The 16,307-nt window shown below is 42.4% G+C and overlaps 1 protein-coding gene and 1 long non-coding RNA gene across 2 annotated transcripts in view; one reads left to right on the forward strand and one right to left on the reverse strand.

The window, feature by feature from the left end:
• The window catches only part of LOC138292729 (cytochrome P450 2D15-like), a 275,538-nt gene extending 274,490 nt beyond the window's left edge, over window positions 1-1,048 (reverse strand). Inside the window, exon 1 of the mRNA XM_069231467.1 lies at window positions 648-1,048. Within this exon, the coding sequence (XP_069087568.1) occupies window positions 648-857 (210 nt within the window). The 5' untranslated portion in view covers window positions 858-1,048. The remainder of the gene's footprint in view (window positions 1-647) is intronic.
• LOC138292731 (uncharacterized) overlaps window positions 721-16,307 on the forward strand; it is a 31,130-nt gene continuing 15,543 nt past the window's right edge. Inside the window, exons 1-2 of the long non-coding RNA XR_011202775.1 lie at window positions 721-813; window positions 9,293-9,413. This is a non-coding gene — a long non-coding RNA (uncharacterized lncRNA). The remainder of the gene's footprint in view (window positions 814-9,292; window positions 9,414-16,307) is intronic.

A 16,307-nucleotide genomic window follows, 5' to 3' on the forward strand; every position in this document is an offset into this window, starting at 1 on the left:
TAGAATGCAATTTGTTATTGGTTAAAAGAATGCCAATACTAGCCAAAAAGTCACAAATTACATGAAACCACCTGGCAGCTGTTTTATCTTTTTATCGTATTCTCCTCCACCATCTCTCTGTTGCTTGTCCACTCCCCACATACCTGTTTTAGAAACATTAGGCCCACTACGCAGTTGATTTTCTCAGTCAGGCCACACGCTGATTCCAGTACAGTCTCCACCCTTGGAGTTTGCGAGGGACGGTGATTCGCGGCTCCAGTAACTTATTTTTTTTCGTTTTTTCTCACAGCTCCTGCTGGAGACGCAGAGACACTGCATTCTGGCAGCTGAATACTTTCTTCCCTCACAACTTCTCGGGAAAGAGAGCCGTCGGTCCTGCGTTCGCCTTCAGAATCATGCATTGTTCGTTCACCACTCGTTTGTGATCCATTATTACACGCGAATGACGACGTAATTTTCAATTACAGGCGCGTTCAAACATCAGAAGGCACGTATATGTAGAAAATAAATGACTAATTGATAGGATAATATCTATTCATATCAGAATTATTTGGTACATATTATTGTAAATAGTGCCGACATTTCACTACATTACACATTCAAACAACGCTCTTTTCCAAAAAGCGGCTCTTTGAAACGAGACTTACCCGAGCACAGTATTCGGGTAGATTTTTGAAATCCGCCTGCAGAATGTTCCCAAGGAAGGGCAGGGAGGTGGGTCCTGGTGGGTAGCGGCTCCAACTCCTCCGGCGCTTCATGAAGTCATAGAGCAGAGCAAAGACGGTGAAGAAGAGAGCCAGCATCGTCAGGAAGGTACCCGAGGGCAGGAGGGACCAGGGCGCTGAGAGCAGACTCATGCTTGCTACTCCTGTTTTGTTTCTCCTTTCCAGTCTTTCCTTTCCGTCTTATGAACTGTAGTGTGTCTAATAATGTAGATATATACTTACAGCTTCCATCTATCACTCTGCTCCTCTCTCCTCCATTTATCTATGCGCTTCTGCAGGCATGTGATTTGTTGGACCGACGATCTTCCCCTCTCATTGGCCACAAAGTGAAAAAGGTGGGGTACTGTAAACAGGCTGAATATGTAAAAGCTTCTGGCATGACCCGTTAGTGATCCAACCAGTGACAAAGCCTGGGCCTTTGTGCAATGTCTTAACACATCGACATAGATAGAACATGACCGCACATGTGCAGACAAAGCAGCACACCCACAGATAGTTCAGACAAAGAGCAGCACACACTACAGACGCCCTCAAACACAGGTGTTTATTCAAAGAGGTTCCTGTACAACAGAGTTGCAGTTTTCCAAGCACACAGGCAACCAGACCTTTATCAACCCATGCAGGCAGACTACCAGATATATAAACACCAGAGAATATTAGCAAATAGCTCAAAGGGTACACATGCACACAGAGATTTCCGCACACACGAACATACACATCAGGAACTATACAGACGGGTTCAGTCACAACTCATGTGTAGTAGAGGCTACAGAAGCAGGCACATGTAAGGGGAAAGGGGAACAGATGTTGAGGAGAAAAGGCAGACAGCCAAATAGAAGGATGAAGGCTTCGTGATGACTCAATATTTGGTCCCCGTGTAGAGCTTATCTAATTGAAGGGGAAACAAGTGTAACGGTAAGGTCTATTCATTGTTTGACCTCTCTCGGGAGAAATCATCAGTTCACTGAGAGGTGGAAAGCTTCGATACTCTAGTCTTAATGCCAGACAAATCTCGTTCCTCTTTGGAAAGATCACATGTGGGTAACCATTCAGTGTTCTTTGCATGCCCAGTCTATCCCTAGCCTCAATGATATATTTGCACCCCAAATCATGGCAGAAAATCGGTTATGATGGAAAACGGTGGACAAGTGACCCACCTCACGGTCAGACTCTAATGTCCTATATGCTCACTCGAAGCAGATTGCATCGGTCCCAGACTTTTAGTGCTCTGCAGTAAGCGAGAGAAGAGCCATAGCTCTATAAATAACTTGCAAATAAATTAGAGTATTTAGCACTGGAAGTCAATGTCTTCAACTGTCCAGTACTAGCATCTCGTCTCAATTTGTCTTGAAATTTAAGTATGGCTTTTCATGATATATTGTGATGAAATATAAGCCCCAGACATTCTGTTATTATGTGTTTAGCCCAAATGTATCTTATCTCTCAACCAGAATCAGACATGGATGGTTGAGAATCTTTCCCACCCCACTCCATTACAGGGGCGGCTCCTCCGCCGCATCGCCCCCCTGCCAGCAGCAGCAGCTGCAAATTTTGTAAAATATTATTATAGTTTTTTTTAGATTTGCAGCTGCTGCTGGCGGGGGGTGACGCTCCTCCGCCATAGCGGAGGAGCCGCGCCTGTAATGGAGTGGGGTGGAAAAGATTCTCAACCATCAATGATGTTAATTATTGTTTTATTTTTAAAGGGGCGGGTCCATGGGGGTGACGAAGACTGACAGGAGTGCACAGAGCACTCCTCTCAGTGCGCATATATATTTGGTCAGCTGTTTCAGGCCGGCCAAACAGACATGTGCACAGGGCTCTCTCCAACCCGGCACTGTGTTGCCTGGTTGGAGGCAGCAGACCCAGGCTCCCAGTCTGCCTTGGAGTACCCAGCCAGGTGCTCCAGCCAATCATAACGCTGCTCTGAGCAGCGTCATGATTGGCCGCAGGGCAGGCTGGGAGGCAGTGCCTGGAGTGTGGCAGAAAGCAGTGGTGCAATAAAGGTACGTTTTTAAAAATAGTTTAAACATTTTTGGTTTATTCCCACCACCCTCACCCGCCACTTTGTACCATCGCCAGCTGCGACTGCTCCATTACCCTGTTTCCTCACAGTTCTGGTCGAGGCAGCATGATCTTCTAACTCAGTGGTTCTTGTCTTTTTGATTTCTGTGGACCCCTACATTACTGGAACCCAGGGACCCCCCACTAAATCATTGGAATCTGGGGCACCCCACTGAGGCATTGCAGGAAGCTGGGTTCCCCAGCAGAAGCATTTTCAATAATTGTAGTCACAAAAATGCAGACACACGCATTCATCAAACAAATACACAAATAATTGAATATTTTATTTAATTCACAAACAAATTACAAAAAATAAAATTTTTACATTTAATATGAAGGTTGGAGCTTTTCTAAATCTGATTGAGGCCATTTATCATCCATACTATATTCTGTTTGATTCACTTGCACTGGTCCCCTGAATCAGCCTGAGGAAACAAAGTTTATGTTTAGGCTTCAGTTTCAAATTCCTTCACATTTACATAATGTTTTTAAATTTTCAATTTTACCTTTTGCTTCTTTATTCATAGACACTTTATTAATCTGTTAATATTATTTGATTTTCTAAGCAGTTGTGGACCCCATGAATAGATTTCGCAAACCCCGATGGATGCCCCGACCACAGGTTAAGGACCACTGTCCTAACTTTTAAAGCTATGCTTTTAAAAACAAGAGGCAGTGAAAAATAGGGAGGCCATTTTGGAGCACATTTAAAGCACACCACTGGATACATTTTGTATTACCAAACCCTGGCTAAAGACTGCTTTTCTATTCTGCCCAAATGTATACCTACCAGCTATAAGATCATTCATCTTGTTAGACCCTGTTAGGCTGGTGACATGTATCATTAGGTAAAGCCTTTGACTTGATGAGGAGAATTGTTGCTAAGGGCTAATTTTAGGTTTACCTACCACCCTCAAATACAAATACCTATTTCTTGCAGAACCTGGTAGACCAAATGGATCATATTTCCCTCCATTTGTACTTTTTAGTGATTTGAAAGCATTTAAATATGTGTCTAAAAACTCCATTGGGTGGTTTTGCAGGATTTTTAGCTGAACATCAATCAGTCCTCATCCTAAAACCTGTAGTCACTAACCCTACATGCAAAGGTCTTCATCTTCTCAACTTCATCTATTTATTCAGTGACCTAGTGATGGTTGCAGGCCATATACTTGTATTTGGATGGACAGTGGGCTACCTCATGCAGGCTATGATTACAATGCCCCCCTTAAACATGACCTGGCAGTATGATGTTATAGCATACCTTAATAAAGAAGTAATTCAAACCTATAAAGAGTTGTGTCCCCCGGGCATGACCATTGGGAACAGTGCCATGTAGGGGGGGGCCAGGTTAGGCCCTCCTACGGCACTGTGAAAGAAAAATAAAAAATACCTACCTGGACTTACCTGGGATGGGTCCCCTCATCCTTAGGTGTCCTCCAGGTGTTGATGGGGGTGTGTCTGGGGGCAGGGAAGGGCACCTGTGGGCTGCTTCCATGGTCTCTGACTATGGAAATGAGGCCACAGGTCCCCTAACGCCTGCCCTGACCCAGGCATAAAATAATGGCACTAAGCAAGCTTAGCACCATTATTTAAGGACCCCCTCCTCCCGTGAATAATTTTTGCACTGAAGGATAAATAAGGCGCTAGGTCCTTTGAGTCATTTTTTGCCCGTGAACGTCTACCTTGCATCTCATTGATGCAAGGTAGGTTTTCACGGTAAAACAATGACTCTAACTACATAACTTTGGTGCTAGAGGGGTTAGGTTTGAATCGAATTAGCGTAAAAGAAAAATGATGCTAATTTGACACAAACAGAGTATAAATATGCCCCCTGATGTCTTTGCATTTTGCAAAGAAATACATGAAAAAAAATGTTTCACACATTATTTTCAATTCTCTTAATTGTGCTCAAATATTAGACTAGACTTTATTTAGTCGTGTGTTTAGTTTTCCAGTGGCTTAATTTTCACACATGTTGCTGAGTTTAAAAATGCTTAGGCAATTTATTTACAACACTTTCTAGCAAGTACTGTTAACGCAAATAGGGCTGGCTTTCTTTTACCTAGAAAAACATGCAACACTAGCATGCACAAATGATATTGTGGTGGTGATGGGGGTGGTGCTGTTACTAGTGGTGGCTGTGGTGATGGCTTACACTCTAGTCCTGACAAAAGCATTGAAGCATTCCCACTACAGCAAAAAAAAAGTCAGGAAAGGTTGCTTTCTCTACAAAATATATTTACGAAGTAAGTAATTGCGAGCATGGTGTATGAAATACCGTTACAAAAAGAAGGTTGCAATTAATGACCAGTAGTTGTGCTACTACTAAATAAATTAGTGAACTGACCTCTGGCCTGATCATTTAATTCTGTTTTGGTGTGAGTCGTAATCAGATCTGTCTCATGAATAGCAATGAGGTAGAACACTTATTACGGCTCACCCGATTGTTGGCCAGGGATGATGGCATGCTAGAACCCGGCAAACCACCATGTCTGTGATTGCCTTTAATTGAAGTAAACTAAACTTTTTTGTTGTTAAATGCATCCCATTTTCTTTCAAGGAAACAGTTGTGTTTAGAAACAAAGTTTATTTTTGGAAATGCTTGTTTAAGAGCTGTCAGGGGTCCACAGGACATTTCTCTACACCCCAAGAAACAGATTTTTACATTCATAACGTTCCAATGGACCCCTTGCCTTCTGTAAATGGCTTATCACCCCAACTCAGTAGTCTGTAATTTTTCAGTATCTTGGAACTGGAGTTCAGTCGCAGAACACTGATACATCTCATACTACAACATGGCCACTCCAAATAAAGAATGGTATTGGGTTGAAATCTCTTTTTATGACTCCCTGAAAGTTTATGTCTCCTAACATCTGACAGTTATGTAGAAAAAACAATTTTGTAGATGCAAACTCTGAATCCGAGTGTTTGAGACTGTAACATAGATTTGTACATCTGGGCCTGAATGCTCAGTGATTTAGTTTATTTTCCAGAAATAAAATGGTCATTCATACATTCCAATGCAAGCACGCCATACGAGGTTAATGAAACACCAAACAGCTGATAGATGGGAGTGTAATACTCATCTGGGCTGAGCCAAAGAAAATTATATGCATAATTTAAACAGTTGCTAACAATATTACTTTAAGGCATTTTCACAATAGGGAACAATAGTTGACAAACATGTCAACATCACAATCCATTGATGGCCACCAATATCTTTCCCTAAGTGTTTGTTTAGTTTCTGTCACTCCCATATGGCCTTCATGTGCTAGGGATATCAACCTTCCCCTTTAGAATGTAGGTGCAACTAAGGTTCCCCCACTAAGAATTACTTCATCTACAACAGTGATGTAGTTGTTTATTTTCCAATATGGTGTTATAGCTTTGTTTAGTTGTTTTTTCTCAAGGCTGTCCTTTAACTATGTATTATTTTTATTTCTGTGAATACATTGTCATTTCTGACGGCCGCTATCCACTTGTTTGGATATGGTGCCATTGGAGTCATCAAGGTCAAACAAGCATGCAACCAGCAAATCATTGTTGTTCTCACTTTCATCACAGTTTTATGCTTTATCACAGGGGACTCATGGAACATTCACTCTGCCTGAAATGTGCTCCATCCTATTCTGGTACTCTTGCAACTTGCACTCCAACTTTGCTATTCTTGGGGGCGGTTAACCAGAACTCTTTCCGTCCAGAGTGGTAACTAATGGCTTGTGATCTGTGTGAATTATAAACTCTTTGTCCTAAAGAAAACTTTTGAATTTTGTAACCACCCACGAACAGGCCAATAACTCTTGTTCAATCACTCAATATTTAATCTCTGGGCCTCTCAGCTTATATGGTGATGGTATTCTCCACCTTTTCTGTTTTCAGGCTGAGCACCATGCCCAACCCAATCTGACTAGGGTCCATAGTTAATAGGTGTTAGAAATTGGGTCTTTGGTTGTCAGTCAGATTACACCCTGTCCAAGCAAGGACCCTCACTCTAGACAGGGTAAATCACACAAAATCCAAATTAGCCTGTGCCCACCCTCTGGTAGATTGGCACTGAGCAGTCAGGCTTAACTTAGAAGGCAATGTGTAAAGTATTTGTGCAATAACTCATGCAATAACACAGTATAACACCACAAAAATACACCACACAGTGTTTATCTGGATAAATGCAGGTCAAAATGATCAAGATTACAGTACACGTTAAAATATTACTTTAGAGAATGATAAAAGGAGTCTTTAGTCTTTAAAAAGCAACAAGTGTCTCTTGCAAGCACAATGTACGTGGTTTGCGTTCAAATACTCCCCTGGGGACTGCAGAGGAGGAGATGCGTGGAAACCTGGGAGGTGTGCCTCAGTTTCTTTGTGTGCACACAGACAATGCATCAATAATTTTCAAAGCAGGGAAGGCTTTGCATGGATTTCTGGCGCGCTGACTTGGATCCTCTTCAGGTTGCGGGGTTTTCGGATGCCCCGGGGATGATGCGGAGAAATCGTCGGTGTGCAGGACGAAGTCACAGGAGCTGCCTCGATCCATTGGGCGATGCGGGGAAATTTCTGTCGCACGGCAGGCGCTGTGTTGATTCTTCTTGCAGGAAGTTGGGCTGCGTCATTCCGGCTCAGCTACGCGTCAATCCAGTGGGCTGTGGGTCGAAGTTCCGGTCGAATGCTGGTGCTGCATCGATCTCCTCTTGGGGAGTCGGGTTGCATTGTTCCGGCTCGACGTGCTGTGACTTTCTCACAGCGATGCAGGCTGTGCGTTGAATTTTTGCCGCACAAGGAGTTCTTTTCAGGAGGAAGTCTTTTTGGTCCTGAGACTTCAAGGAACAGGAGGCAAGCTCTATCCAAGCCCTTGGAGAGCACTTCTCAGCAGAGCCAGAAGGCAGCAAGGCAGCAGGGCAACAGCAGGGTAGCAGTCCTTTGCAGAAAAGCAGTCAGGTGAGTCCTTTGGGCAGCCAGGCAGTTCCTCTTGGCAGGTTGCAGGGTCTGGTTCAGAGTTCCTTCACCAGTGCTATCTTGTCCAGAAGTGTCTGAGTTGGTAGGGTCAGAGGCCCTGTTTAAATACCCAAATGTGCCTTTGAAGTGGGGGAGACTTCAAAGAGTGGCTTAGAAGTGCACAAGGTCCCCTTTCAGTTCCATCCTGTCTGCCAGGGTCCCAGTAGGGGGTTTGGCAGTCCATTGTGTGAGGGCAGGCCATGTAAGTGTCAGGTCCTCCGCCCTCCCAGCCCAGGAAGACCCATTCAGTATGCAGATGTGTGCAGGTGTGACTGAGCATGCTGTTTTTAGGATGTCTGAGTGAAATGCACAAGGGAGCTGTCAAGTAACCCAGCCAGATATGACTGTAAGTCAAAAAAGGAGTTAAGTGCAGAGAAATGCTCACTTTCTAAAAGTGGCATTTCTAAAACAGTAATATTAAATCCAACTTCACCAGTTAGCAGGATTGTGTATTACCATTCTGGGTTACTATACATGACCTTGTTACGCCTTTCAGATCAGAATCCACCATTCAAACAGTATATAAGGGAAGCCCTAATGTTAGCCTATGAAAGAAGCAGGCCTCACAGCAGTGTAAAACTAATTTAGGAGGTCTACACTACCAGGACATATATACTACACAAGTATATGTCCTACCTTTTACCTACATAGCACCCTGCCCTATGGGTTACCTAGGGCCTACCTTAGGGGTTACTTATATGTAGGAAAAGGTTTGGCAGGTGCTTTTAAATGCCAAGTCGATGTGGCAGTGAAACTGCACACACAGGCCTTGCAATGGCAGGCCTGAGGCATGGTTGGGTAAGGGGCTAATTATGTGTATGGCACAATCAGTGCTGCAGTCCCACTACCAGCATTTAATTTACAGGCCCTGGGTACATGTAGTGCACTTTACTGGGGACTTACCAGTAGACTAAATAAGTCAATTGGGTATGAACCAATGTCACCATGTTTTAAGGGAGAGAGCATATGCACTTTAGCACTGGTAAAGTGGTAAAGTGTGCAGAGACTTAAAAACAGCAAAAACAGTATCCAAAAAGTGGAGGGAGGCAGGCCAAAAAATTAGAGGTAACCACCCTAAGGCTGTTAGGTCTAACAATAGGCTTTGAAATTTCTCACTGAATGACTGCAGGAATGGTGCCAGTTCAAGTAGTCCTCTGATGTCATCATGCCCTGCTCATACTTCTCATCCCATATAAACTCTGCGTCTTTCTTTAATGATTTTCAAAGTAATTCCACCTTTAGAGTGTAATTGTATATGAATTTGGAATGGAATTCACACATGCCCCAAAATTATGCAAGTTGGTCCTTGTTGGTTGGGGTTGGTGACATTGAGATTGATGATATTAAAGATGGCTTTGGTCGAACATCATGTTCGTCAATAGGTGTCCTAAGGAATTCTTCAGTTCCGTTGGAAAATTTACAGTTGTCTTTCTGTAATGTAAGACTGTTGTCCTGAATCCTTTGTAAGACCTTTCTTAACGAAGTTGTGTGCTCTTCCTTTGTTTTAGTGTATATTAGTATGTCATCTTGAAATGACCTTGCATCTTTCATGCCAGAGAAAGGTTGGCTTCTTACATGTTGGAAGATGGCAGACGCTAAACACAGCCTGAAAGGCAGTCTACAAAACTGGTAAGTTTCTTTGGGAGTGATGAATGCTGTTTAGTTTTTAGAGCCACCTTCCAGATGTATTTGGTGGTAAGCTGCACTAAAATCTAGCATTGTAAAGATTTTTGCTTGGTCCAATGTCATCACCATTTCATTTATTAAAGGCAAAGGATGACAATCAGCTACCACATGGCGATGGGTTGGCACAGGTCAGTGCATAAACAGATTGTGCCACGCTTCTTTATTGTGATGACTACAGGTGATAGCCAACCGGATGCACTGATTGGTTTAATTATACTATTTCAGTTTATTTCAGGACTAAGCCCATACAATATCACACAACGGAATAATTGCAATAAAACATAATCAAATAAATCATCTATTAACAATGTTCATATAAAAAAATGAATAGTGTACCTTTAAAATAATTATTAAAAATCTGAAATGTGAGTCATAAAATGTTCCTGTGTAGATTGCGAAAGTTAAAGAGAAAGGCCTTAGGAATTCCTTTTTAACCATACTGAATAAAAATTGCTACTGAGAAATATAAGAGGGTTACTATTGGTCTGAAAATTCATTTTGATTTTAAAGTGTCTTACACCCAAAGCAAAACAAAGTGGTCTTTACCAGGACCTTCTTGGTTTTACATATGCTTGACGAAAAAACACAGTAAATGTTCCACATCCTTTGCATAATTACAAAGTGCACAGTGGAATGGTCTATCCAAATTGGACTTCCACTTAATAGTGAACTTGTTCACTTACACTATACCCAACATGCATTTTCTGTATAAGGTTTGTTTGTGGGAAGATACATACATATTCAAAAGGGTTCCAGGGCAGGTTTAAAAGTTAGGAATTTATCAATCAGGCCACCAATCTTAGAGGTACAGTGGCACTCAATTATTTTATTTTTTCAGAATGCCTATTCAATCTTGAGTCTGCTGTTATTGTTTATTGATGTGAAATCATTCCAGAGCATACTCAGCCCTAGATCGTTGAGGTATGTTTTAATATGTCTAAACCAGGGGATAAGATTGCAATTCCCATGGTTCCTTACATCTTTCATAGCATATCTATAAGATGAGAGTTCAGAAATTAGCCACAATCTTACCCAATAGAGCAAAGGTTTTAGTATTGCTAGGTCACCGATTCTCTTTAGTGCCGTATTGAAAATCAAGGGGACAATCGGTGTTCTCATGGGCAGGTTAAATATTGATCCCATGAGGTTATTTTCCTTTGCTATTAATCCGGTAATGCACCCCAGAGTCTACCCCATAAAGCTCTGCAATCTGAGCTTTTTCCCTATTGACCTCAATAGCTGGTGTGACAGATCTTGGGGTGGTTGCTTTATATATTTTACTAGCGCGAAGGCATTATGAAGTAGGGTTATTTCACTTTTTTGGAGTTCAGACTTCCATGTGCTGGATTTGTCCAACCTTGCTACCAAATAATTTAAGTTATCTGCAGCTGGGCTACAAAACCTGCTCAAGAAGTTTGTTGATTTTTGCGATCACTAAGGGCCTGGAGTTAAATACCTCAAAGACAAAGATAATGGTTTTTAGACTTCATAAATCGCACAGAGGAGATTTCTATATGAATTGGGCAGAACCGCAACCAGCAGAAATTTTTTATTGATTCAATTATTCCACTGCTACACCAATCATTTAGACTTGCTTTGGCTTCTGTGAGGGCTGGCATGGGTATATATCTGACACATTGTTTGGCAGGCTGCATGTTAGCTTTAAAAATGATCTCATGTCTAAAATTCTTTAAGCATCCAAACCAAAACAGCGTGCAGCTGTTCGCCATACACACACACACAAGCGTGGATGGGGGAAAGGGAAGATAAGATGCAAGCGTTAAAAGACTCCTGAGACGGTGAAGCGCATTAACAGAATATTATAGTACCTAACTCTGCATGCGTCCAAATCTGGCTTCCATAGTCATGTGCTAAGCATTGATCATTTTCCTTCAGTGGTGTTCTATAGGGGAGGGTGCCTATATTGAGATTTAATATCCTGAATGTTAACTGTGTCCTGAGTGCAGGAGAAGTAGTCATGCAGTTGGGTCCTTCACTGATCCCTTGTTACCTTTAGTCCTGATACTGTTTTGCGGCCTAGGCAGTTGTCCTCGTTCTTCCAATGACTAATAAAGCCATTCCCTGTGGTGAAGCCCTATTTGCACCTACATCCTAAAGGCAAAGGTTGATAGCCCTAGCACACGAAAGCCATGAGAGGATGACAGGAACTAAACAAAAACTTAGGAAAAGACATTGATGGCCATCATGTCATGCTTGAGATGCCTCTAATTCTGACTGAGGTGTTAGTTCCAGATGTTGATTCTGAAAGAAGCAGTTCTGTACTTCCTCTATTTGGGACACGTTGAAAACTTCAGTGGATAAAGATGAAGTGGCTGCACTCCTTCTCTTGGACAATCAGCAGCATTCAACACCATCCATTATGAAACCCTATTGGCCAGACTAAATGAAATTGATATACAAGGTAATTGACTGTATTGATTCACATCTTAATAACAGAACGGGCACCACCTCTTTTGTATCTGTCTCTTCAAACCCATAGTATATCAGAGCAGGAGTTCTGCGATGATCAATTATCTCACCACGTCTGCTAATGCCTTCATCAAACCATTCCTAGGATTAATCAAACGTTTAAACAAAATGTACTGCAACTACAATAATGATACACAGATAATCATCAAACTGGATAAACCAAATGAACAGAATTTGCAAAAATAGGTGACTGCTTCAAAGCTGTTGACCAATGGCTGATAAAGGTTTACCTAAAACTCTAAATCTCAAAAACATAAACCCTAAAATGTAGCAAAAGGAAAAGTTATAGCCCGCTATTAAAGTAGGTTTAATAGCAAAGGACACCTGCACCTACCTCTTTTGAGGTGTAAAACCTAGGAATTAACATGGATTCAGACCATTCGATGACCTCTGAAGTCAACCAATTGACTAAACCTACATTTCACAGCTTAAGGATCCTCCACTGCATCTTCTCTGACTTGGGTGCTCACACTGACCTGTCAGACCATCCTATAAGGCAATGCCTCATTGTCCTACAGGCCTGTCCAACACTGACTCTCACTAACAACACTATGCCCATCTGACAACACAGGCAACTGATAAGTATCCTTGACTGCAAGCCCTCTGTTTACCTCCAAGTCATGAAGACACCATCAAAGTGAAGGCTAAATTATCTTACAAATGAAATATCTGTTTCAGTGAGAATAATAGCACACTTCTATTAAAGCATAAACATCAAGAAGCAAATCCGTCTCCCAACTCGAATAGTGTGGCCTAATTTACGACTAACTGAAACACTTACATCTAGCACTAGAACCTCCCCATGGCTCCATAGGGTTGTATACAACTCATCCGTACAGCATTCTAATGCCTCATCAGTGGTAGTAAGATATATATAGATTCGCAACACTGTACAGGCAGATTCATCCTCTTCTGCTACTTAATTTTTGTTTTTAATCAGGCATTTCTCTAACCTTGTGAGTTCCTGTACCAAGAGTTTTACTAGTCCCATGGCACTTATCACAATGTACTTTTTGGTCCGGTGTTAGTGTGTTTCTAGTACTCACAAAAGAAGGCTAGCAAGCCATCCTTAGCTGTGAGATGCAGACATTTAAGGGGAAAGCCTTGGGCCCTCCTTGTGGCCTAAAGTTCCAAATTCAACCACATAGTACAGTGACATCTACTGTCGCGTAGGCTCTCATTATCCTAATGAGACTACTGGATTTTCGGGCAGCAAGATCGTTCGCAGTGTGGGGGACTAAGTCTGACCCACGGTGAAGGACCCTTGTCACCCCAAATCCGGTTTTTGCTCCGGCTAACTAGCAGTGCCTCATCTCTCCCGAAGGGAAGAGGCAATTGGGCAGCAGAGCGCATGACATCTTAGTACTTCCCAGGGAAGTCGTGTTCACTCAGGTCAAAACCAGTTCTCTCGAACACAGTGCGGTCTCATATATAAAATGACAAAGGCAGTTTCAGTTTTAAAGATTGGTTTAATAAAACAACTGCATTTTAGATAACAAAGCGTGAGCTGCAATAACCAGAACTATACAACACAGTAGGATTGAAATAGTAACGAGGAGAGTGAAGCACAAGAATAAGGCTATCATAGTGCAACAAAATCATGTTCTCTCTAAGTTATATTTTGAGCACAGCCTGTGAAGCTCTAAGCCTGCCTTTCAGATTCCCTCGGGAGGACATCGACCCTCATACCTGAGCAAAGGCCTGTAATCTGCATCAGCATCTGCAACGGGGCAGTCAGCATCTGGTTGTGGGTTCCTGGTCGGAATCTCCCTCTAACGTGTAATAGGACTCGAAAGTGTTTTTATAATTAACACGCAGATGTTCTAAGAAATTTCCCTATGTAGGGATGTGTACTTTCTACGAACCCTAAAGACTAAACTTCTACCACGTCTATCGGCAATGTACCAGACTGTATCCTTGACTGAAGCACAGAGCGAGCAAGAATGTATTGTTTGAGAACACAGTGCTGAAGTAAGCTAAACAGTGTGATAGAATGAAATGAAAACAAAACAGTGAAACTGGTTATTGTAAAATACTAGTGCGAGGTTGAATGCAATGCATCTAGGGCAAAGTGCACAGAGGCCTAATACGTTAAGCTAACGTGCATAAAGCTACATTAAAAATGGCTACACTACACTACTTCTCGTGAAATGTCTGTAAGATCTAAAACTCCCTCACAAGACCAATAAAGCCCTTCCAAAGCCATATCACACTGGCCTTTCAGAGCTTGAACGCCAAACCTTTTTATAGCCCACAACCATCTACACAGTCATCACACAAAGTAACTTCTCAGCACATCAGTGCATTGCCTCATCACAGCCCCAACAACCAAAGTGGAACATTAATCACTGAGACTCAAATACATCTGAATCCCAGGAAGTGTAGTTTGGAGAATAATAGGTTGCATGGGTAACCATCACCGCAGAATTTGCACACCTGTTTTTTTCTCACAAATATGTTAATTACAGTTAATTAAAAATGTTGCATACTTAACCACACAATGAATGTGCACAATAGACCATGCACATATTGCTGTTTTTATGCACATGATATTTATATAGATGGGTTTACATCAGCCACTAAAACTTCGCCAAGTGTCATGCGTGTCATGTATGCATAAATTATTTATAGTTTTGTTATAAAAAAATACCCCCTTCAAACTTTGTCCCATCTTTCCTCTCTCTGACTCATCTCAAACCTTTCAGACTACTATGAACTCCCAAACATCTTTCTCAAACATCCTCCTCTTGTTTTGAGCCATGTCACCCAAGTAAGTCACACCTAACCACCAGTAACAAAACAACTTACTACTTCCCCTTTCTAATCAATTCCCATTATTCCATTCTGACTCCAAACTCTATTAAAGAAACAAGAAATCAGGAGCAAAAACCTAACACAAATAATGCACACAGAAACAACTCTATTACTAACCTATGAACTGTTGAACTCTAATCTTGGATTGAGGAGTAGTATACAATTTTCAGTAAAATGCTTCAACACCTTGTCTGATGTAAAAAACACTATATAACTATACAATTTACAATTTACATGCTGTAAACTTGTGTGACCTGCACATTCAGATGTGCTTCACACACTTTGCAAATTTCAGAGATGAGAAAGTAGAAGTGTTTAATCAGAATTGATTTACCAAGGACAGAGTGGCATTTGAAAGGATGTTGAAAGAAATGTACCTGTTGATCACCTGCTATGTAGGGGTGTGAGAAAGTAATAGTGCCTGTTTGGCAGGTGACATGTTGTGTACAAAAAGCGAATATGGTTCATGAATGGCAGCTGGCTCACCCATTCTTGCCCATTGTCCAGATCTGCCTTGCCAATGAAACATCAATGGTGACATTTTAACCAAAACTAGCAGTGTCAAAAACTGATGAAGCCTGTTTAGCTGGAGAAGGTTAGTATACACAAAACAGCATGTTTCATGGCTGCTGCTCCCATACATGGTCATCGGACAGATCTTCCTTGGGAATAAACTATCACTGGTGACATTTCAGCCAAAAACGTGATGCTAAAGTTGACAAGCTTAAACTGGCGGATGTCCTTTCACTTGGCAAACCAGAGGGTGGTAGCTGCTGTGACCCGCCAGAGTTTTGGCCCCTAGGTCAGCTTAGTGCTTCTATCCCCGCATGAGGAGGGAAAGCCTCCCCAGGCATGTGGAGATATCTGCTGTGGAGATCAATAGAACAGGGAAAGCCTACAATGGTGCTGCCCCTGCGCCTTGGTATCCTAGCTTCCTTGGGACACTGAGGGCCATTGTTTGCAGCCCAAGGCACCAGGCCTGCTACAACTCTGGCTGGGAACCCAATCAGAGCTTTTCACCCTGCTAGAGCAGGTGAACGACTCCACTGTCCAGCAAGACCCTATTCCTGGCACTCTGTGACACCACAGGCTCCTGAATGGAGCCCTGGCTGGAGAGTGGTCAGAGATTTCAGCCCTGCCAGAGGAAGGAAAGGGAGCCTTGCCTGCTCTCAGTGTAGCAGCTTGGGATGTGAATGGTTGCTGCCTAGGGTCTCAGGCACTAGGCATCCAAAAAGGGCTTCTTAGAGCTCTCCCAGGATCTGTTTCAGTCTTGTTGCCTAGGAACCTGACTTTAACACACTCTGGAGGAACACAAGACTCCTCCTTGGTCTGGAGCCACCTCACCCTAAATAAGGACTAATATTCCAGTTCAGAGGCTTATGGTGCCTACCACATTCGTGGAGCCCAGGCTTAGGAAGCCAATCAGGAATAAGGGCCAGATGTAGCAAGCATTTTGCATGGTGCAAACTGCGAAAATTGCAGTTTGCGCCATGCAAAATGCCCAGCGCGATACACATTCACAATTTGCGAGTC

The sequence above is a fragment of the Pleurodeles waltl genome, chromosome 4_2, assembly GCF_031143425.1.
Source record: "Pleurodeles waltl isolate 20211129_DDA chromosome 4_2, aPleWal1.hap1.20221129, whole genome shotgun sequence".
NCBI classification, from domain to species: Eukaryota; Metazoa; Chordata; class Amphibia; order Caudata; family Salamandridae; genus Pleurodeles; species Pleurodeles waltl.